General features: G+C 50.0%; 3 protein-coding genes across 3 annotated transcripts; all 3 read right to left on the bottom strand.

Moving 5' to 3' along the window:
• Nucleotides 1-11,401: 11,401 nt before the first annotated feature.
• LOC111076069 lies at nucleotides 11,402-11,819 on the bottom strand. Its single transcript, XM_022369671.2, has 2 exons — nucleotides 11,738-11,819; nucleotides 11,402-11,679 (listed from the first exon to the last, which is right to left on the bottom strand). The coding sequence occupies exons 1-2, from the start codon at nucleotides 11,790-11,792 to the stop codon at nucleotides 11,414-11,416; spliced, it is 321 nt and encodes a 106-aa protein (XP_022225363.2). The 5' UTR covers nucleotides 11,793-11,819; the 3' UTR covers nucleotides 11,402-11,413.
• A 1,202-nt stretch (nucleotides 11,820-13,021) lies between these two features.
• LOC111075950 lies at nucleotides 13,022-13,535 on the bottom strand. The gene has a single exon (XM_022369487.2). It carries the CDS (start codon nucleotides 13,409-13,411, stop codon nucleotides 13,022-13,024), a length of 390 nt encoding a protein of 129 aa, XP_022225179.2. The 5' UTR covers nucleotides 13,412-13,535.
• A 6,590-nt stretch (nucleotides 13,536-20,125) lies between these two features.
• On the bottom strand, nucleotides 20,126-20,572 carry LOC111075946. The gene has a single exon (XM_041594536.1). It carries the CDS (start codon nucleotides 20,570-20,572, stop codon nucleotides 20,189-20,191), a length of 384 nt encoding a protein of 127 aa, XP_041450470.1. The 3' UTR covers nucleotides 20,126-20,188.
• Nucleotides 20,573-22,092: the final 1,520 nt, after the last annotated feature.

Here is a 22,092-nt window from a genome sequence, read left to right as displayed (position 1 = left end):
CTTAAAGTTTTGGCAGCCGACACGGGGAGAGCGAGAGCGAGAGCGTTGCGTGATTGAATTGCTGCCTGATTGACAGTTGACAGTTGAAATTGATTTGGCTGCGGAGATGTCATGCGGCGCTCCACGATGCTGTACGGTGGTTGAAACAATCCATATCCAGCACAGCACAGCACAGCACCCATCCATCCATCCATCCATCTAGCCATCAGTGGAAGCCAAAAGCAGAGACCGAGCTGCGAGCTGCGAGCTGCGAGCTGCCACACTTATTAATCCCCCGAGTGCAGGCGTGCATAAGTATCGGGCAAATGGATTAGAAATTTTTATGTGCACCACGACTTGGGCATCGACTTGGCTGGCGGTTGGCGGTTGGCGGTTGGCGGTTGGCGGATGTGTGGCCAAAGGATTTACCCCATGGCCACACACACAGCAACAGCATCGTCCAATGTTACCTCAAATCTGTTGCTATTTAATTAAGTTGGATGGACCACGCCCATGCGGATGTCTGGGGTGGTGAGTGCTAGCATATGGGAACTCCATTCTGCATCCATTTGCACTTCCACTTCCACATCCATTTGCTGCCAGTTGCTTGTGTGACAGTTAATGAACTTCTGTCACTCGTCGTGGGGCGTCGCCCTCTTTGTTCTTCGCTAATCAGAGTTACTCCCGGACAAGCGGTACATCCCCGTACTCTGCCACTCGTATGTGAGCGGCATAACGATGCGCTGACTGGGGTGGGTTGGGGTGGATGCAGTCAATTAATTGATGGATGATGTGCATAATGAAATGCGAACGCGAATTGCGGGCTGCCTCCTCTTGCTGGGGGGGCTGTAAACTGTAAAACCATGCTAAAAGTATGTGCAATCTGTGATCTGTGGAGCATTTCCTATGCCTTCAATTCTTCCTTCCAAATCTGCCAAAGTCTCTGGCTAGCAGCAGTCCCCGAATAAATAAATCCCCAGCAGTTGCAAGTAGCCCAGCTTGGAATGCTTTTTACGCCCATTCCTATTCAGCTTCAATTTCAGGTTTCATTTTCAAGCTAGAGCGTCGCAGTTCATGTGTCCTTTGGGGGCTCTGCAGAGTCAATCGAAGGTTGCACACAAAATGTTCAACGAGTATTGATTGCTTTGACAAATCTGAGGCACGTGTAATTTCATTACAATGCCCGAATCGGGCCCCGACACGAGATTACCACAAAAGGCAGCAGACTCTGGAACAGAGAGAGAGAGCGAGAGAGCGAGAGAGAGTCCCCAAAGTGAAGCAGAAAGGAAAGCAGAAGGCGGTAGGCGGAAGGCGGGAGGGGCGGTAGAAGGGCAGGAGCAATGTCTATCCTTTTGTGTGTGTCTGTCTGTGTCTGTGTATGGAAAATTAAATTCAATTGTGTGACAAGTTAATCCTATTTCTCATCTCCCAACTCTCCCAACTTTTATTTAAGCTTCATTCTTTATGCATTACAAGCGAGAGAGCAAGTGCGTGTGGGAGTGAGAGTGGGCATGGGGGATGGTTGCCAAGGGCAGTGCCAGTGGCAGTGGCAGTCAATCAATCAGTTCGTCAGTCTGCCAGTCAGTCAGTCAGAGAGTCAGTCAGAGAGTCAGTCAGTGAGTCGGCGAGTCAGTTACTCCAGGGGCAGCGTCATAGGCTGTCAGAAATGTTTGATATGTTGCCTGTCTATGTCTGCCGAGTGAAAGCGTTTCGCTGAAGGGTTGCTGCTGCTGCCATTACCCCTGGGGATTGCAGTTCTCTGTCTCTGTCTCTCTGGCAACACTTCATTAAACGCATAAAGCAATAAAATGTGCTCTCGATGAACAAAACAAAAGCTGGCCGCCCCACACCCACACCCAACCCCAGCCCACCCGTTGGAACTGCCAGCTACGAGCCCCAACGACTGTCTGACAGCCTGACGGTTGCCTGCTAATGGCAGTGCCAGAAGGAGCCACTCGCATCGATGTCTGACTGGAGCGACTTCTGAGGCATCTTCCTCCTGATTGATGCCCGAGAGCAATGGAATGTGTGAACCCCCCCCCATGACCACCCACGCCACCTTAATCTGAGGGAGTGAATTTTCATATGCGAATTAATGGAGCAGTGCTAATGTTTAATAGACTAGCCGGAATGGGCTGGTGGTAATCGAATTGCCCATTGGACTGGAAAGTTGTGTGCCGGACATTGCCTCATCGTCGCCACATCCAAATATAGAAGAGCCCATGGATGGCCCCGCAGCACAGATTAGGCATCGCCCTGTCCCCAGTCGCCGGTGTAGGCGGGCGAAATCTGCACGTTCCACACGAACAGGCTGTCGCCGCCGTCCACGTAATAGTTGAGGCCAAAGTGTCGGTTCCGTATACGCCGCAGGCTCAGCACCAAACGCTGGGCATTGCTCAGATAAATCTGCTGGGCCTCCCAGGCGGTCGCCTCGGGGCGGGCCACCTCGAAATTGAGCGGCACATTGCGAGCGGCCAGATAATGTTGCATGCTCAGCTCCATGAGAATCTCCTCCAGCACCTCGGCTGGCAGCACACCCTCAAAAATGGCTGCCTCGATGGCCTCCTCCAGGCGGGCGCCCATCATCAGCTGATCCATGAGCGGCTCAAAGGGCGGCTCCCACTCATTGTGCACCCGATCCAAGTCAAAGGCCATAATATCCTGCTCCTCCTGCTGCCCCCTGCTGCGCCTCCTGCTGCTGCTCCTGCTCCTCCCCCCGTCCATCTTTTGCTTCTTTCTCTGTTTTCTGGGCTGTTTAATTTGGGATTCAGTTGCCTGACAAATGGCTTAATTTGGGCTACTTTCCAAATGGATTTACTCTGTATTTCGGGGGGGCCGGCTAGCCTACGGTCTACATATTACAAATCCAAACAACAAATCGAAACTGCCGAGTGGGTGCTGAGTGCAAAGAAAATGCTGCTGTGATGGCAGAGACTCAGACTCGCTCCAGAGTCCGCTGCCTTGAGCACACTCGATGCATATTTAATTAAAGTTTCACCTTGTCAAGGGGCTGCGTCCCAAGCACTTTGCTCTCTCGCTTCAATCAGCCGCTGAATGGGATGGTTGATGCTGATGCTGATGCTGATGCTGTGGATGCTGACGTTGGGCTCTGCAAATCATGTTGTTGAGGGACCTGTCCCCTGTGCCTGTCCCCTGTCCCCTGTGCCTGTGCCTGTGCCTGTCCTCAGGAATACTTAAAAGCAACACGACAAGCAATAATTAAATCAGTTTTAATTAATGCAAAAAGCGAAAATTTCAAAAGACGTCGCTAGACTTTCAGACATGGAAAACAGAAAACAAAACGAAGGCCACAGGCACACAGAGCCGTACACAGAGCCATATCCGTACCCGGACCCGGCATAAAGCAGCGCTTCATGGGTTTCCGGGCAACGTTTTGTTGCTACGGCTACCATTACAACTCAATTGTAATCCAATTTTGGGCAGGCATATAAATCCGATCCGATTCAGGCCTCCGCTGCGACGACTGTGGCAACGTGTGCCAACAGTTGGGGGAGTGGGCGCAAGGGGGAGACGTCACTGGTGTCTGTGTCAACTTTTTCGGTGTCAAATAAATAAACTTTTGACAGTCGGCAGACAGGCCAGCGGGGTACCGAGAGCTCCAACCCAATCCGTTTTGTGTACGACGGAAATGTAAATTAGTAAAACGGGCAGTCATTGGAAAAGTGGGAAATTGTGAGTGGGGCAGGGCAATCAATGGCTTTAATGGAAATGTCCAACTCACTCGCTTCAAGCTTCTGCTTCATTCTTATTCTCATTCTGCTGCTGATGCTCCTCCTACTCCTTCTCTTTCTGCTTCTGCTTCTGCCCATGTGGCACTTCAACTCTTGATAACTGCAAATTAGTTGCACATGTTGCCGCATGGCCCACAACTCAAAACAAGACGTGTTTGCACTAATTTGGCCAAAATCAACAGCTGTGTGTACATGTGCCCCTCCACACCACACCGCTACACATCACACTACCCCACACTCGTCTCAGCTTGGCTCGGGCCGGCCTCCATCTGTGCGAGTGCAGGGGAAAAACTCATCATAACTTTCTTATCAAAAACTTATTCCAAGCCCCGAGATACCCATAACAGCCATAAGAGCAACAACGCCCTGCCCTGGCCAAGAATATGCAGCGCGGGGCGCTTGGGCGTCCTGGGGGGGGTTAAGAAAGGAACGAAAGGCCCAGCTTCGAGTCGGTTGGTTTTTATTTTGTTGCTTGTGGCACAGCGAAGGCTCGAATACCCTGGCCAGACAGACTCCGGCATTATTAGTTATTATTATTTTAGTTCATATTTTTAGGCACTAAATTTCGTTGGAATTAATTAAATATAGCTTGAAGGTAATTCGCTTAATTTCAGTTGAAGGAAAGAGAATACTTTGGCCAGCATGGGGCCAGCATAGCCGCTGGCTGCTGGGCTGCACGCCCGATGAATACTTCAGAATATTTGCAGCAATACTCGAGCATTTATTTCATTAAACAATTTAAGCAAGCCAACCAACTTTTGGGTTGGAAATTCACAGAAATTCACAGAAATTGCCCCGCTACGGCAGGGTATGCAAGGAGTGAGGCAAAAACGAGGCGAAAAACTAAAACGAAAGCAGAAAAATTGCCTAGAAAACTTGTTATAATTACACACACACATGTGTGTTTGTCTGTGTGTGTGCATGTGTGTGTGTGTGGGGCATGCAGCTTGACTGACTAACTGACTGAGTGAGGAGCAGCAGCAGCAGCAACTACGACCAGGATGAGAATGAGTGTGAAAGAACTAATGGAGGAGCCTCCCCTGGCATGGCGTGGCATGGCGTGGCGTGGCATGCATGAGCAGGCAACATATGTTGGACTTTTGGCGCAAACTTTTGCGAGTTTGTTTTGGGCGCGTCCTCTTGGTCCGTGCCACCTACCGCCTTGGCTCCGCTTCCGCTGCCTGCCACTACCTACGCCTGACCCCGCCCCCCGCCTAACGCCGGCAGTGTGTGTGTGGAACGTGTGCGTTTTGTGGTTGAGTAAACGCACAGTTTAGGCTCAGAATGCAACAGCTGTGACTACCCAGCCACCCGCTCCGCTTGAAGCCGCTCTTGAAGAAGCCCGCACAAGCTGGAGGGCAGGCACCGTTCTAAATCCTCGTCTCAAGCAAGGCAGAGATAATTGGAGAGGCTCAACTAGCGGCGAATAATTCCTGCAGCATGAGCTATTAAATATTGAATATTTATTATGCATTAATTAAATTATTTGTTGCATTGAATACGATTAAAGATCGGTAGCCAAACGACTAAACGATTGCCAGTCACACTCCGGAAGCATTCGACAAGCGATCAACAATAATAAGCATACGCAGGGGTGGCCACTTTTAATGCCAGATCAGAGCCACAATCCACTGCACAGCACAGCTAAAATAAAGATCCGGCAGTCTCCCCACCACTCTCCGCAGCTGCCTTCGCATACATGACAACAACCCAGGGGTTTGGTGACAATGAAGGGCTTCCCAAGCAATCAGCGCCCCTGCCATATGATGCCAGGCGATGAGGCCCGAAACTTTTCGGGGAGCCTGGGACCTTAGGCAGAGGAGAGCAGAGCCGAGCAGAGGGGGCGGCAGAGCAATGGGAATTGTTAACGAAGGCCCAGAAGCAGCAACAGCACGATCCCCAAGCGAAATCCAGAGAACAAAAAATCCAAAAACAAAAAATAGGGTAAATTCTGCCAAAAAAAAAAGGAGAAAAAAAGGAAAAACTTCTCTTTTTTCTTTTTTTGTTTTTGGCAACTTTGTCGTCGTCTTTGTTCTTCCAAAAAAGAATGCCTAAAAACGGTTTGGCACAAGAGCGCAAAAAAAAAAAAAAAAAACGAGTAAAAGGAGGCTAGGAAAAGAGGAATAAATATGCCAATGAAATGGGTTTGCCCCGCCATATGCGGAGGCGTAGTGGCTGCTGGGTGGGGGGGTTTCGTCTGGGCCTCAGCGCCCAGTTTGTAGTTGGAGTCGGAGAGGGAGTCAAAGTGGGAGTCAGAGTGGGAGTCAGAGTCAGCGTACGGGGCAATGTTGCTCGCAAATGCGGGACACGTACTTGCGCTATAATTATTTCGTACGTGAGCACGTGAGCCCGCCGAAAAGACAATGAGAGAGAAACGTACGGCTATGTCTGGGCGTTGGTGGGGGAGCAATGGGGTTTCGTCTACGGCTGCAAGACGTCAGAGTCTTAAGGTTAGCATACATCAGGCGGCTCCTTTGGCTTTAAGTCAACTTTGTAGTCGGGCATCTGGCAGCTGGAGATGAAGATGAGATGAAGATGAGAGATGAGAGATGTGGCCAGGCCGCATAGGGAGCTTGCCACACGAGCGCTGCAACACGTGGCTCGACAGGGCGACAGGACGACAGGACGACAGCTCGACAGGGCGATACAAACATATCAAAATATTTACAGTGCAGCTTATGGCATTGCTGCTGCTCCATTTCCTTCCATTTTCAGGCTCCTTCAACCTCCCATGGCACATGGCACAGCATTTTCCGAGGCGCAGCTGCATTCAAACGTCGCGTCGCGTCGTGTCGCCTACGTGTGGTTTTTCGCACTTGTTTTCCTTTTCTTTTTTTTTTTAGTGTCAATGGCAAGGCAACTACACAGAGCGAGAGGCAGAGGCAGAGAAGGAATGGTAGCAGGAGTGCGTGTAACAGAAAGACAGGTAGAGAGAGAGAGAGAGAGAAGAACACACACTGGGGAGCACTTAGCCGAACTAATGAACTTGATTGCTGGAAGGGGTTGGCAGGAGAGGATAGTTCATTCTGCACGCAGCTCACTTTGTAAATCAAAATCGGGAATAGTATGCCGATGAGCACTCATGCCAATGAACTCTGCCTGGATGAGTCATGCGGAGACAACTAATTAATGAACTGTTGCCAGCACACCCCACACCACTCCACCCCACCACACGGCGCCAATTCAGCATCAGCAGCCCATCCTCATCAGGCAGCGACCGCATGCAGCTTAATTCTCATAAAAGTCACATAAAGTAAATAAGTTTGATTATGAGCAACAAAAAGAAAAAAAAAAAAAAAAAAAAAAAAAAAAAAAAAAAAAAGGAAAAAGTATAAACAGGACACCGCCAAAGGGACAGCAGTGGCTGAAGCTGGAGCAACAGGACTCTCTATACCCCCCCGCATCCCGTTTGGCTTTGGCAGTTGTCACCGCTGGAGTAATTAACATTCACAATGAAAATGAAAACGAGTCAACTGCGGAGCATTGGCTGTGGAGCAGAGCGGAGCGGAGCGGAGCGGTTCTGTTTTCCATTCGGTGTGGTCTGGTCTGGTCTGGTCTGCTTTGGTCTGGTCCGCTTGGAGTCAGTCGCTTTTTGTGTGTGGGTGGTAAAAGTTTTTAATAACCCCGCAGCAACAAACACGGCAATGGCAACGGCAACGGCAATGGCAATGACACAGGATGAACGGACAACCCCCCGGGATGGGACACACAAAGCAGTGCGGATGGCGGATGGCGGAGAGGCAACCGCCAACAGCCACAATAATGACACACAAAACTTTGACAATGTAGTCGTGCGTGCTGCTGCCTTTCCTTCCGCCCCGCACCCTCAGCCAACCCCCACAGCCAGCATGCAGCCTTACAGCAGCTCCCAGTCACCGCTATCCGACGGAAAAGGATTTCTGCCACAACGAAAACAGCAATGAAAGCCACAAAATGTTGCCCGTAGCAGTAGACAGAGATGGTAGTTGCATACGCAACATCAAATTGCTGACCGCACACACACAGACACAGAGACACACCCACACACAGAGACACAGGCACAGGCACACACCCACACACAGATGAGTTTATGGCTGACGGTGGGCTGTGGGGGGGCGGCTGTGGGGTGTCCACTTCAATGGATATTCAATCGCAATGCGAGTGCAACAATTGAAGCGGTTTTAAAATCAACGAATGCGGCTTATTACGCACACAGACACAAACAGCAATCAGGCCACAGCCCACAGCCACCCACTGGAACACCCACTGGAACACCCACTGGAACACACCCAACCCCACTGGACCCACCCAAGCCCACTGAGCCCATTGAACCCATTCAACCACACGCACAATAAAATAAATGTCAAATTGAAATTGACATGCTGTGACAGGCATTGCAAAGTCTGCAGCAGAAGTCCGTCCACCACTGGAGGACTCAGCAGAGGTGTGAGCCAGTCCAACTCCACCCTCAGCCCGATCCAGATGCAGATGCAGCCAGCTTTTAACACTGTAACCAATTAAAATGGCATTAGATTAGAGCCCTCAACAACTGGACAAGCACAGCCTAATTAAGTGAGCGGAGAGAGTGAGAGTCGCAGCGACTCAAACTGGACTCCCCTGGCGAGCCAATAAAAGAGCTGCAAACACTAGAAATACCGAAATAAATCTTTCTGCCCACACATTTTTGGTTTCAATTCAAAGCTTGGCATTTTGCTGGCCTAAAAAGTGTCACGAAACAGAAGTAATTTTTATTTAAACTGGATAAAAACAATTCAACGGCAAGCAGAGACATTTATATGCAAAACAAAACAATTTCCATGAACTACGAGTGTGAAATGTGAGTGAATTTATTTCTTATATTCAATGACAAAGTTGTCCCTCCAACTTGCAAGTTCCAGAACTCCCCCGCAAAATAGTAATCCTTTACTATTTCCATCTAAACAATGAAATTATCGCCAGGGAAGAAGTCGAATAATTTCCAACATTGAAGACTTTGGCTAATTGTTTGCACACCACGCTTGAAAGAGCTCCAGGAAATTGGCATTTTTGGGACTAGGCAGCAGATTCGTTGAGTCGATTACAGTGGACTCCCTGCCCCTTGTCCCCTGCCCTCTGCCTATGCGAGCCCTAATCAAAGTGTCGTTTACCATGGCGGTGCCACCTGGCCAGATTTACGCCGGATAATGCCTACAGGGTGGGAGACTCTCTTTGTGTTTTCGTTCTTTCCAATTTGAGGGGTGTGGGCGGGGCAGGGCACATCGCTTTAAGGCAGAGGCTTTTGATCTGCGCGGCGAGGCACTAATAAGATTTTAAAGAGCATTTATGAAACAAAAGAGGCTGGAGCAGGGGCCTGGAGCAGTGGGGAGGAACAAAGGCAATGGGGCACAAATCAAGGGAAAAATGGTAAATGAGGGAATAGCAAAGCAAGCCCCATCCCAACCCTCCAGACGCGTCTAATTTTATTAATGTTGCCAATTTTCAACGGGTGTGCAAGGCCATCACCAGGTAAGTGCCCCAAGGGGGTGTATGGCTGTGAGTGGGTGGGTTGCTGGTTGTAGCAATAAATGTGCTTCTTACGCGCGCAATTAAATATGAAATATTTAAGAGCCAGCCGACCAAGGGAGCACCAGCAATGGGGTAGGCAAAGAAACACTCGGAGGGGAGGGCTAGGGCACTGTTGCTGGTACTCTTCCTGTTGAGTGTGGGTGGGTGGGTGAGTGGGTTGATTGCATTGCAGCTAATTAATAATTTTTAGGCAATTCAGCAAAATGCTGGAGCAGGGCTGCGACTGCGACTGAGGCTGTTGGCATCTCAGGTGCGGAGCAAACTTCGCCTTGACTTGATTAAGTTGCTTTTTAATGAAGTTCAAAGTGATTTCACTTGCAATTAATACACCTCCAGCAGCCAGCCTCGAGCCTCGAGCCTCCGGCAGCCAGCATCCAGAGCCTGCCATCCTTCCGCCAGCAGCCTCCTGAGCGGACAAACAAAGGGGCTTTCTGGGGGTGGGGTTTCCCCACAGCAATGATTGATGTTGGCCGGATGGGTGGCTGCATTCAATGGGGCAGCCCTGAAGGGCGGCAAACTTCAGGTGAAACTATTTCCCGATGCTCCTCGTCGATTAGCTGACAGGCAGTCCACAATGGGCGGGGGCTATGCTGCTGGATTTTGTGGTGAATTGGGCTGAATATGGCTGGGTGAATGAGTCCAATAAATACCAAAGAAATTAATACAATTTCTAATCAAAAAGAGCCACAAATGCAGCCCCACAGGCCACCCCACGAAAGTTTGAGAGCGACTGCTCTGCAGGCCCTGTAAAACGATCAAGTAGAATGTGGCGTAGAATATAGTAGACTGATCCATGGAAAGGGGAACATGGAGAACATGCCAGAAAGGGGAGAACGAAGGGCAGGCAGCCAGGCAGAGTCTTGATAAAGGGTCCAAAAGTGCCGGCAGATCAGCAACGGAATGGAAATGGAAATGCAAATGCAGCAGAAGGAGCAGGAGGAGCAGCAGCAGCAGCTGGCCCCAACCCAAAAAGCGGGCATGACACTTATCCTCAACGACAACTAATTGGAGCTGCAGCAAATGGCCGGAGGCGTCTCTGCTGGGGAGTGTGAAGGTGGGTCTGTGGCAGGGACTGGGGCCAGGGATCAACCTAATCCACACAGAGCATATAAATAACCATAAATGTGGAGGAACCGTACAAGAAGGAGGAGCAGAAGGAGGAGCAGCAGGAGGGAGCCAAAGCCTGCAGAACATTTTTGCGGTTGAGTTTCTTTTGGCATGAGAGCCACACCGAGCACCGAGCACCGAGTGGAGTGGAGTGGCTGACAATTATTTACAGTCGAAAGTTTTGCCAAGTTGCCACTGGAACTGCTGGAGATGCTGTCAGGACATGCGAACATGTGTATCCGAGGCGGGGTCCAAGTTATGGCATGCGGCAGCAGGCAGCAGGAGGAGCCAGAGGGGAAGCAGAGACAATTGCAGAAATTATGCAACTGTTGGAGGCCACAGGACAGCACTTCTTGTTGTCAACCTGGGTATGCCAGTGTGCCAGAGAGTCTCCAGCTACAGCTACAGCTACAGCCCCTGCAGCTACTGCTCCGTGCTCCCTGCTCCCTGCTCCGTGCTCCGTGCTCCGTGCTCCTTGCTCCCTGCTACTGCTGCTGTCCTTGCAGACAATTAAGCAAGGACAATGCCAGGCAGCAGCAGCAGCTTTATAAATGCTCATGCATGCACACACAGCAGCCGAAGCCGAAGGACTCGACCCCGCCCCTCTAGGAGACCTCAGCCAGCAGACACCTGACGCTGCCCTGCCGCCTGCCGCCTGCCGAATGCCGCCTGTCTGCAGGATACTCTTCCAGGATGTGTTAAGCCAGAGAACCATTGAAGTTCATTTGCCGAAAGTTGTTCCCCGACTCCAACCCCAACTCCAAGTCCAACTGCAATGTCTGTCCATCCTAGCATCCGTTTTGTATGGTGCAGGAAGCCCCGGTAGCCAGCCAGCATAATGCCATATCCATGAACGCAATTTGCCATTGCTGTCAGTGGCCCAGAGCCCAAGAGCTGCCTGCTGCATGCAGCATGTGGCATGTGGCAAATTACAAAGCATTCCATGATTTACCTAATTGCCAAGCCCTCCCATTCCTCCCTGCCCCTCCCCCTCCCAGTAAGGATCAACATGAGCGCTCTTCACAACATTTTTATTTTGGCGCCATGGGCCTGGCCTCCACCTCCACCTTGCGCTCTGGGGCAGGGTCACGCTTCACGCGGCTCGTCAGTCGCTCTGGCATAACGCTCTGCCAGATGCCGCCGCTACGCTGCGACGGATCACGGGCCAGCATCCGCTCGCCCCGCCTGATGGCCGCCTGGTTCATCCAGCGCGTCAGCTCGTGCCCGAGGTTTGTGTGGCGCGTGAATCGGTTGGGGCCTTGGCCCTCGTACACCGTATACGAGCGGAGTGTATAGCCTGCGAGTGGTAATATGTATATCCCTGGATCTTGCATGACCAACTGCCTGGCACTTACCAACCACAAGAATTTGGGTAATTTGACTGAGCAAAGATTTCCGTGTCGATGACATTGTGCCGGTCGGGTCGAGTCGCGTTGCGTTGCGTTGCGTCGCGTCACAATATTTCGTACTTGGTTTAAATTTGGAAACTTTTCAAACTAAATATATACTCCCAAATGTTGAACTGTTGAACTGTGGAGCTCTGAAGGTGTAATGATTCGAGTCTTTGTTTGTGTTTCGTGTGTTTCGTGTGTCTGTGTTGGAATGAAATCTATGCGCTTGCCCTGTGTTAGGTTTAATCGGAATTCGACTTGGCATGAGTAGGGCACTCTTAAATATACATAATTCACGCCTGAAGATTGTTCAATTTTCCATTTAATTAATAAGCGAATATTTAAAGTATTTACACTATTATTATTATTATTATTTTTATTTAAATTACTTACACCATTATTATTATTTTTTAAATTTTTATTTCAATTATTATAATTATAATAGTATTAATTATTATTATTTTTATTTAAATTTGTTACACTATTATTAAATATTAAATGGGAAAATGTGCCCAAGTTGATGTTTACCCTCCTGAAGATGTTCAAAAATTCCATTTTTAAGCGTAAATTATTTATCTATAATTATTATATTTACCCATTTATTATTATTTTATTTTATTATTATTTACACTATTATTATTTTTTTTTAATTTATCCTATTATGTTATTTTTATTTTATTAATTATTTTTATTTTTATTGACATTATTTACAATATTTTTATTATTTTTATTTAAATTTATTTACAATATTATTATTTTTTTTAAATTTGTATTTCAATTATTATAATTATAATATTATTAATTATTATTATTTTTATTTAAATTATTTACACTATTATTATTTTTTTTTTGTATTTAAATTATTTACACTATTATTATTATAATTAATATTTTTTTTATTTAAATTATTTCTGCAAGAGGGAATAGCAACATCTTTTTGTATGCAGCTCCTATTTCTATTGTTCCTCTGTTGTTTAATTTTGTTGCACTTAATTTATTTTAATCACTGGGGGGTGGTTGGTGGGAGGGGGAAGGCTATGCCGCCTCACTCTAATTCGCTGGGTCTCCTGCTCTGGCTGGACCGCAACCTATGCCTGGAAATGGCCTCAGGGGCCGTCTCTACGGGCACTTCGGCTGCCGCCTGGATACGCTAAGCTCTCTTCGGATGGCGGCTCTGGGCCCGATTGCGGGACGATGGCTGCACTGGAGCGCCGCTCGGGCACCCTCTGATCGTCCCACTCCGCGCTGTCAGACGACGAGCAGGCTCGATGGTATCCAGGCGATCGGAGACAGAGCGCTGCAGCCGCTGCGGGCGCGAGTGCCGGTGCCGGGTCCGAATGTCTTCGCTGGCACAGGGCTGGTCGTGGCAGGACGCTCGCTGGGGTCCAGGCGATCGGGCACGACCGAGTAGCGGTGGTTCTTGATCCGCAGATAGCCGTAGATAAGGGCATCGTTGAGGCCGACTGTGATCTGGCGCTTCAGCTCCTCGTCGCAGCGATCCAGGCGCTCGGCCACGGCCTCAACGATCTCGGGCTGGGTCAGCGGGCGATCGGCTGCGGCCACCACCTGCAGGATGTTGCTGAACAGGTGGGGGATCAGCTTGCGCTTCGTCGGTCGATTGTAGCCCCTTGGCAGCATTCTGCCGCACCTCTAGTGGCACCCCGGTGACACCCAGCGAAACGGAACTGGAGCCGGAGAACTTTATCGCCTCAAATTCGAAAATCGAAAGTTTTTGCCTAGATTGATGAGTGACACTTGCCGCTCAGCTGGCTGGCTACGAAATGGAGATGCTCCCCTCTGTCTCTCTCTCTCTCTCTCTCTCTCTCTCTGTGTGTTTTGGTGCGCCAAAGTTAGTCCACAGTCGAGCCCCCCATTAAGATTGTCTGTCGCCGTCTTTAAGCCCTTTGTGGCCCACTCCCAGTCACCTTTCGTGGCGGTTTCCATTTCGATTCGTTTGGCCCGCAACTAAATCGCAACATCGGTGATGGCCTCGTTCCATGTGTACCCTGTAAGGCAGAACTTTCTGGGGGACTTTTGCAGGCAATGCAAATGGAAAAACATTTGTCCATGAAATAGATTTCATTTTGGTATTTTGGGTAGCATTCGCTGGGTCGTTTCCTGTTCATTTTACGAGCAGGTTTCGAATCTGCGCCAGACAGTCAGTTAGTCAGTCACAGGGGCCTGTCGAGACGGCTGGCTGGCTAGAGCTGGTGGGCGATGGCAGGGGGGCAGGCAGCCAGACAGGCAGACGAGTATCGATTTGCATTTAAAGTTGGCCATCCTACATCCGCCTCCTCTGCTGCTGCTGCTGTTGCTGCTTCTCTCGCTGCTGCTGCTGCTGCTGCTGCTTCTGTTGCGGATGCTGCGGGTAAGCGGATAAGTATGGGTAATCAAGTACAAATGCGGGGGACACGATGCCTCGATGCCTCGATGCCCATGCCGATGACGACATGGGCACAAAGAAGGATCTGCGACAGGCGCTTCAGAATTTGCATAGGGCCCTCAGCAAGAAGACGACGGGCCATCATTGCTATTGTCCTTTGCTGCTGCTGCTCCTCCTCCTGCTGTTGCTGTTGTTGTTGTGTCTGGCACGTGTCGCAAGGAATTTAGATAGCAGGAAGTTTCACATTGACTGCGGCAGTGGCAAGGGGGCTGGGGGAGGAGGTCTCTGTACAGTGCATAACACAGTAACCGCAACCTGATTGAAATCTTCTCGAGTGCAATCGCATTAATCGCACAGCGAGGGCAGCTTCAACAGTTGCCCCAAAAGTGAAGTGAAGCTCTCTCTCATCAATTTATGCTCTCCATGCCATATTTACATATATGGAAGGGCAATCCTATATATGAAGCAAAGTCAATGCCGCCAGCTCTTTTTGATCCCAAGGCCTGCACTGAGGTTCATGCAGATCCCTTGCTACGCTGCACAAATTTCCCATAAGCGAACAGACACTTGCTGCCTGGGACTCCATTAACCAGTGGGAGTATATGCCTGACCCTTATGGGTATTATCTCGGTTCGACTGTAGCTGGCAGAGCTGGCATATTTGGCGGCGCATTCCCAATTACTTTTGCCCCATAAAATCCTTAACTGTCATTGCCAGGTACTCCCCCCCCCCCCTCCTTGGAGCACAACCAGACAAAGTCTCAGTCCTGGTGGGTTGGCAAAACTTTTGTTTCATTTCCATTTCGCTGGATACTCACGTATTATTTGACTCAATGTCGGAATGTGCGTGGCCAGGGCTGTGCCGGGCTGTGCTGGCCAGTGTTAATTATGACTGACAGTGTTGGCAAGCGCTGCGCACATTCCCAGCACTTGGAGGGCAGCTAACTTTTGGCTAATCCGGCGCCAGTGATTAGGCCCGGCTCCAAATGAGGGCCGACTGGCAACAATTAAAGCCAGCCAAAGCCAGTTGTGGCCAGAGAAAGTTCGTCCACAGAGCGCCCTTCTCCGCAGCAATTAACTGAAACTTTTGTGGCCAGCCACCCATCCACACACATACACTCAGTGGGGAGTGATGCAAGAATTATGACTCCAAGTCAGGCAAACGCAGAGAGAGAGAGAGAGAGCGAGAGAGAGAGCATCCTGTCCGCATCCACACACATGGAAAATAATTTATTTTACGATTAGCGGGAAATGTAATGGCCAATCCCCAATGCCGCCCAAACCAAACCAACGCAATCAGACCATCAGATCGGACCCTGGCCCGGCCCCGGCTCCGGCCTCGGCGATGCGTGTAAGTGGCTGGGCGCCGTTTCCGGCTGGTCAAACGAGCCAAGAAACTGAATATATACATATACACAGAGAGAGAGAGACACGAGCAGCGGACATTAATGGCGACGACGACGCCTGTCGTCAGCGATTTCCCATTGAGCGGAAGTCGCCAGCGGAAGTCTCTCAAACCTGCAAATGTCTGCAACGCAACAAAGAGCGGCGCTCGCTATCGATCGTTGGCAACAAAAATCAGAGAGCGAAAGCAAGCGCGATTCGCAGTAGAACGAATGCCAGTAATCTGTGGCGTATTTTGTGCCCCAAATAGTTGCATTGATACGCCCATAAATGCATACCAAAAATTTGCCACATCTTTTTCGAGTTGCCCGAAGTTTGTTTGCCGACTGAATCGATCCTCAGGCGACGCACACAAATAATACGTAATAATAATAATAAATAATAATGGCGAGCGCTAAGCGAAAAAGTTTTTATGCTTTTTATTGGTTTGGTCTCGCGAGCAAATGGCCAGCATTGGCATCCTGGGGATTGCCAGTGGCGGAGTGGCGTGGCGGCGAGTATTGTCCAACGATTTGTGGCTGAGATTTATCAACAGCCACACGCAATGCTGCCAGACGGTTGCGTGCCTCTCCTGTGGCCTGTGTATGCTGCTCAAGCTGTGCTGAGCTGTGTGTGGATGGTCAGCAGTCGATGGCCCACAGCCCCCAACACCACTCGACGATGGGCGTTACTAATCTAATTTGCAGTTATTGGCAGCCAGATAACGCTCTCCCTCACCCCCCTCGTACTTGTACACACATGTGTGCGGAATTCGTATCGCGTGTGTGCTTTGCTGTGTGCTCCCTCCTTGCGGATTGCCTATAATTTGGCACACAGTGTGCAAGCGAATGCCGCATTACCATCTTGAAGGGGGAGCCCCAGCACACAGCCACCCACACAGCCACACACACACAGCCTGACTCCACCATTAGTCGAAGCTGTGTGCAAGTGCAAAACATAATGAAAATGATGTCAGTTTGATAAGATTTCGCCGCTGGGCGAGTGCTCCTGCTGTATCTCTCTCTCTCTCTGCATCTGTTCCTTTCATATCTGTATCTCTGCTCCATTGTTGTGCGGCTTGTCTTTGCCTGCCTGCCGCCTGCCTCGTCGCGACGGCATGTGGGTGCTCGCTCGCATGTTATGAGAAAAGTTTCCCTGCTTAAAAGATGTTTCAATGGGGGAAAAGGGAAACTTTGCATCGCACCGCATGCTCCTGAAACGAGAGGCGTGAGTGGGGCTTGTTCTACATTCGCACTAAGTGTACCCCACACACACACAAACCCGCACACACACCCGCACACACACCCATTCAATCACATGGCTGTGTGTTTGTGTCTTGTTAGTTAGGGGGCACAAATCTCAGGCAAGTAGTTTGCCATGACAATTGGTCAGTGTATCCCCATGGCCAGGGGAACTTGCTTCGCCGTCACATTGGCTGACTCATGGCACACAGCTCCCCACAGCATGCCCCGCATCTGCGTAGTACTTACAGCTATTTGCACCAGGGAATTGCACCAGAGAATTAAATTCAGTGAGGAATTGAAGTGCGGCGTAGCAGTATCTGCCGAGGCAACTTTTATTTTGCCAATGTTTGCTTAACACTTTAATAGGGATCACAGGCTGGGGGTTTGTCCGCACCGCATAACAGCCCGTGGATGCGAGTAACAATGGCCACGCATCCGCCTGTCCAGCCTGTGCAGCTTCTCCAGCCTGTACAGCCTCTCCAGCCTCTCCAGCCTCTGCACCACAGCAAACACACTCGAAACACGTCCAATCAGCCAGACCACTGCACCGCCTGCCGGGCCTGGCCTGTCACTCTCCTGCTGCCCAGATGGCACAACGATCCGCACCATTGTCGTACTGTCTCCTATCAGAGCATACCGAACTTTCCGTTCCGTTCCGTTCCGTTGCGACCATCAACAGACTGCCAGCTCAGCAGCCGGCAGACGGCAGCCGGCATACGGCAGCTGACAACGCCTATCAAATTAAGCAAAACAAAATTGCATTATGGCGAAAGTTGCAACCAGTGCACAAAGCACAAAGCACAAAGCACACGCCCCACGCCTGCCCCCAGGCACCATCCCATACGAGTGCAGCATGTGTGCTGGGAGGCGTGGCATGTCAGCGTCACCGAAATTATTCATTGCACAGTGCGGTCCAGACAATTTATGCTAATCAACATCAATCGATTTGCATGCCTGCATGGCTGCATGGCTGTGCCTGCCTGTGCCTGCCCGACCAAAGGATAAACGCCCGCCGTCTGCCCTACTCTCACTCTCCAACTGCTGTGCTGATCCTACACCTACCTATTCCTGCTCCTATTCCCACTATTCCCACTGCTACTCCTATTCCTGTTTTCCTGTTTCCACTGCCACTTTACTCGCTACTCGCCCCTGAAAGTGCAGCCACTGGGCTGTTACTTGCCTTTTGGACTTAACACAGTCTGGCGTCTGGTTTCCTAGGCCTGTGCCTACAATTTTCCATTCCAAATATCGCATTTCCCAATTTTAAATATACATTTGTATATATATATGTATATGTTTAATGGTGTCCTTTCGCTTAGGTGAACATTTTGCAGCGAATGCGGCCCAGTGGCGCCGGGCTATTACTGGCTCTGTTTATTGGGCGGTTCCGATGGCTCTGGTTCAATGGCTACCACCCCAAAACAGTAACTCTTCGGACAACCCCCCACCCCCCCAAAGTGGACAATCACTGCATGTGTTTGGGGGGTGGTGGGGGTGATTGCATCATAGACGATAGTGGAGAATGAAAATGGCCCTGAACGGTAGAGGGAGTGCCAGGGCGAGTGCCAGAGAGGTGGCACACTGTTGCTGCTATCTATGGCCTGTGGCTGTGGGTGGACTTGGGGCTTGGGTTGTGCCTGCGACAGCAATAATTTCATAATGTTTATAAAAAGGAATAAACAGAGTCGCCAGGCCAAACGCTTCGAAAGCGACTAACGGATGCTCTTTCGCAGCAAACTCCCTTGGGCATGGGGCATATTCCTCTCTTTTGGCATCTCAATTGTTCTCAAGGGTTTACAGTTATTCCCTTATATGTTTATGTATGTATGTATGTTTTTTTTTTTTGATAATGAAGCTTATGCCAGCTGACTCATCCGTGTGACCAAACAGAGTGCATCCCCTGTGCCCCCCACGAGGAGTAATCAACCCTTCTGCCACCCGCCGCGTCATAGGTCCGATGGGGTCCGTTCGCCACGCAGTTTATAGTCGGCGCTTAGGCACACATGTTGTCATCATGGCCATGCCATGCCCCATGCCCCATTCCCAACCTAATCCACATCCACATCATCATCATCATCATCGTCCTGGTGGTCAGGGCTGGAAACCCGCTGAGCATGCTCATGAATTTCGACTGTATGGCAAATGAAGTCCGAGGGGGCGGTGGCCCCAGCTGTGCAGCAGCGGCGAGCCGCAGAAGCGAGAAAAAAGCGACTGCAAATTTACTCAATTTTCTCCCCAACCCCCTCCCCCCCCCACAAGTCAACGCAAAATTTTATAAATTTTGTTTGCCAACTGTGTGTGGGTGTGTGGGTGTGTTTGTGTGTGTTTTTCTGTGTGGGCGATTTCGTAATTGTTGGACATTTGTCATGGCTGCAGAAATTTTGGGCGCAGATTCAGGCAAAAATCTATACGTATACGTATGCCAGAGGCACTCAGAAATTTGCAGTCAAAATTGCAGTACATTAGAATGCAAGGCACTGGGATTTTTATTCGCTTTCAATTACATTCGCGGCACTTTGCTTAAATGAGTCCAATTCATTCGTTTACAGGGCAGCAGCTCTAACTAGGCAACAGGGCTGTTACAACTGGAGTATAACAGCCCGGTTACAGCTCTTCGCTAACAGCCCTAAAGTTCACTGTTAGCGCTCTCTGAGAACGCAATCACGCTCGCCTCGCTCTCACGATCCAGAAAGCTCTCGAGTGGCCGAGTTGACGATTTAATTTTGCTCCAACTCCCGTTCTAGTCTTGCACAACATATTACGTATACATACATACGAGTATATATTCCACATTTAAACGTCTTCTACTTTGCTTCCTCTACACGCCGAACATGATCGCACTTGTTCTTCAATTCGCATTCTTTTGTCTTCGTTACGCATTCATTCAAGCAGTCGTTCAAGCAGTTGATCAAGCAGTCTGATTAGCTCTCAACTTTCTGCGAAAGCCTCGCACAAGCTTTTTCCCATCCCATTACAAACACTAACAACTTAATCTCATTTAATAAACTAAAATTTAATTAATATGTAAGCCCAAAAAGGTCAAAAATCAGCTCCTGCATATCACAAACGTAACGAATGGTTTTTTGTCAACCGGGGCCGGGTACTCTACTCAACTATGGGCGGACCACAGACTGCGGCATGCGTAACGTGACGTGGTACAGAGGTAACAAATTTGGTCTGGGGTGGGGAAAGGGTGGGGCTCGTCCGGCTATACACCACACTATATGACTTGCACCCGCGGGGCATTGAAACTAGCTAACATTTGAACTTCCAGAATATGTGTGTGTTTGTGTGTATGTGTGTTTGTGTGTGGTTTTTGGCAGGCGTCTTCAACGAGCATGGAATGGCGGCATAAGCGGACCGTCACCAGTCTCCGGTCTCCGCTTCTCGCCTCTGGCACATCCCTCTAACGTTTGCGCCAGGAGAGGGGCTCCTTCTCGAGCTCCTTGGCCCGGAGAGCGGCCTCCTTGTTGCGACGCATTATCTCCAGATGCTCCATCTTCGAGAGCAGCGTGTACCGATTGCCCTGCTTGCTCAGGTACCCATTTTGCACGGCAAATTGCAAAGTGTGTGGCACATGGCGCTTGAGCTCCACCTCCGGTCGGTGGAGGCGCAACGAAAGCGTATTAATGATCTCCGGATAGCTGACGGACCGACTGCTGTCCCTCATCAGAGCCATCACCGAGCCGAATAGGTCCGGCAATGGCTGCTTGTTGTAGCGCTTGCTCTGACGCGTGCCAAAGTGGCGCTGCGCCATCGGCCCAGTGAATCCGTCCAGGCCCATGCTCATGGTAGGTTGAGTCCCTTAAGTGCAGTTCCCTGGTGGTGGTGGTGCTGGTGCCTGCGCCGATACCTGCGATCCCCGAAGTCCGGGCTGGAACACGGGCGCCGCGGCATTCAGCTGGTAGCTCTTCGGCTCTGGCTGATGCTGGCCAACGGCCAGGGAAGTGGCACGCCACGTGGGTTTGGCCACCAGGCGGCCCAGCGTGAAGTCCATGTCTTTCGATGTCCGAGCGATGCCTCGGGCAGAGTGTGTGGCTGTGGTGCCTTTCATGGTGCAGGCAACAGCGGCTTCATTCAGCTTGGGGCGGGTCGTCGTCCAGAGATTGTCCGAGGGACGGAAGAACAATGGCACAATGGGATACTTGACCTGGGAGACTAGATTTGGATTGCTGATAGATTGGTCCAGCGATCCGTTGGATGGGGCAAGCATGTACGGGCTCTGGAGCGCCACTGCTTGGAGTCGCCAATGCCGCCGCCCAGACTGCAGTCCCTGGCATGGGCACGTGTATAGTAGAGTGGCGGACACAAACACGGCTCTCCAGCGCGACCAAAATTGTATTCCCCCTTCCGTGGCATCTGCATCTGCAACTGCAACTGCTGATCCCCAAAGTTGTCCATCTTGCTGCTGCGATTGGCCCGATTGCAGTACGCCTGGTACGGGTACGGATGATACAATTGACTGTGACTGGTACGGACTCTTGAAGCTTTGACTTCGGCTCTGGCTCTGACTCTGGCTGCGATTGTGGTTGGGCGACTCCGTGCCAGCATGGACAGGGCTGAAGAATATTTTGCGTCCAGAGGGTGCCATCCGCTGGGGCAGGGCATAGCGGTGATTCATGTGCAAATTCTGCATGGTCGCTGTTCTGTTGCCTCGTCTGCGTTTCGGCCTGGAAGCTGCCGGATGATGCACAGCGGACAAGGAGAGTGGGAGAGAGGAGAGATTGGTTCGTTTTAGATTGGGTAAATGTTGAGTTAAGTTTCGCGCAGACACGGATGAGCCCAACGAACGTTTAAACGCTAATTTACAACATTAACAACAATTGTTTTGTATGTAGCCAAAAAAGAAGAATTTTGTGCCGATCTAATACGGATGTATGTCGATGTGGGGAGACTGTGGGTATGAATGAATAAAGTATGTGACCCCAGACATAGTCCAGGCAGTATAACCACAGGCCTACTTATCCCCATGTACATATTTTCAAAGAATGTTTTCATGCTGCAACGTGTCAACATACCGAACCCGACCTTGTCAGTGTACAGACTCTGTACAGTGTACATTTTTTGAGAGGAATATTATTCGCTCCTCTCTTCCATCCAGAGGTAAAGAGTAAACCCATATTTTGCACTACCTTTCCTGCAGTTTTCTACGTTCAAAATAGACAAAGGTATATAAATATACTTGCGAAATCGAAGTGATATTGGTTGAATTGTAATAATAATCATCGAAAGCCGCGTGGATCGTGAGAGCGAGCGTGATTCAGTTCTCAGAGAGCGATAACAGATAACTGTTAGCGAGCGCTGACTGGC

This window comes from Drosophila obscura, unplaced genomic scaffold (genome assembly GCF_018151105.1).
Source record: "Drosophila obscura isolate BZ-5 IFL unplaced genomic scaffold, ASM1815110v1 contig_29, whole genome shotgun sequence".
Taxonomy (NCBI): Eukaryota; Metazoa; Arthropoda; class Insecta; order Diptera; family Drosophilidae; genus Drosophila; species Drosophila obscura.
This window is presented reverse-complemented; position numbering and strand designations above follow the sequence as displayed.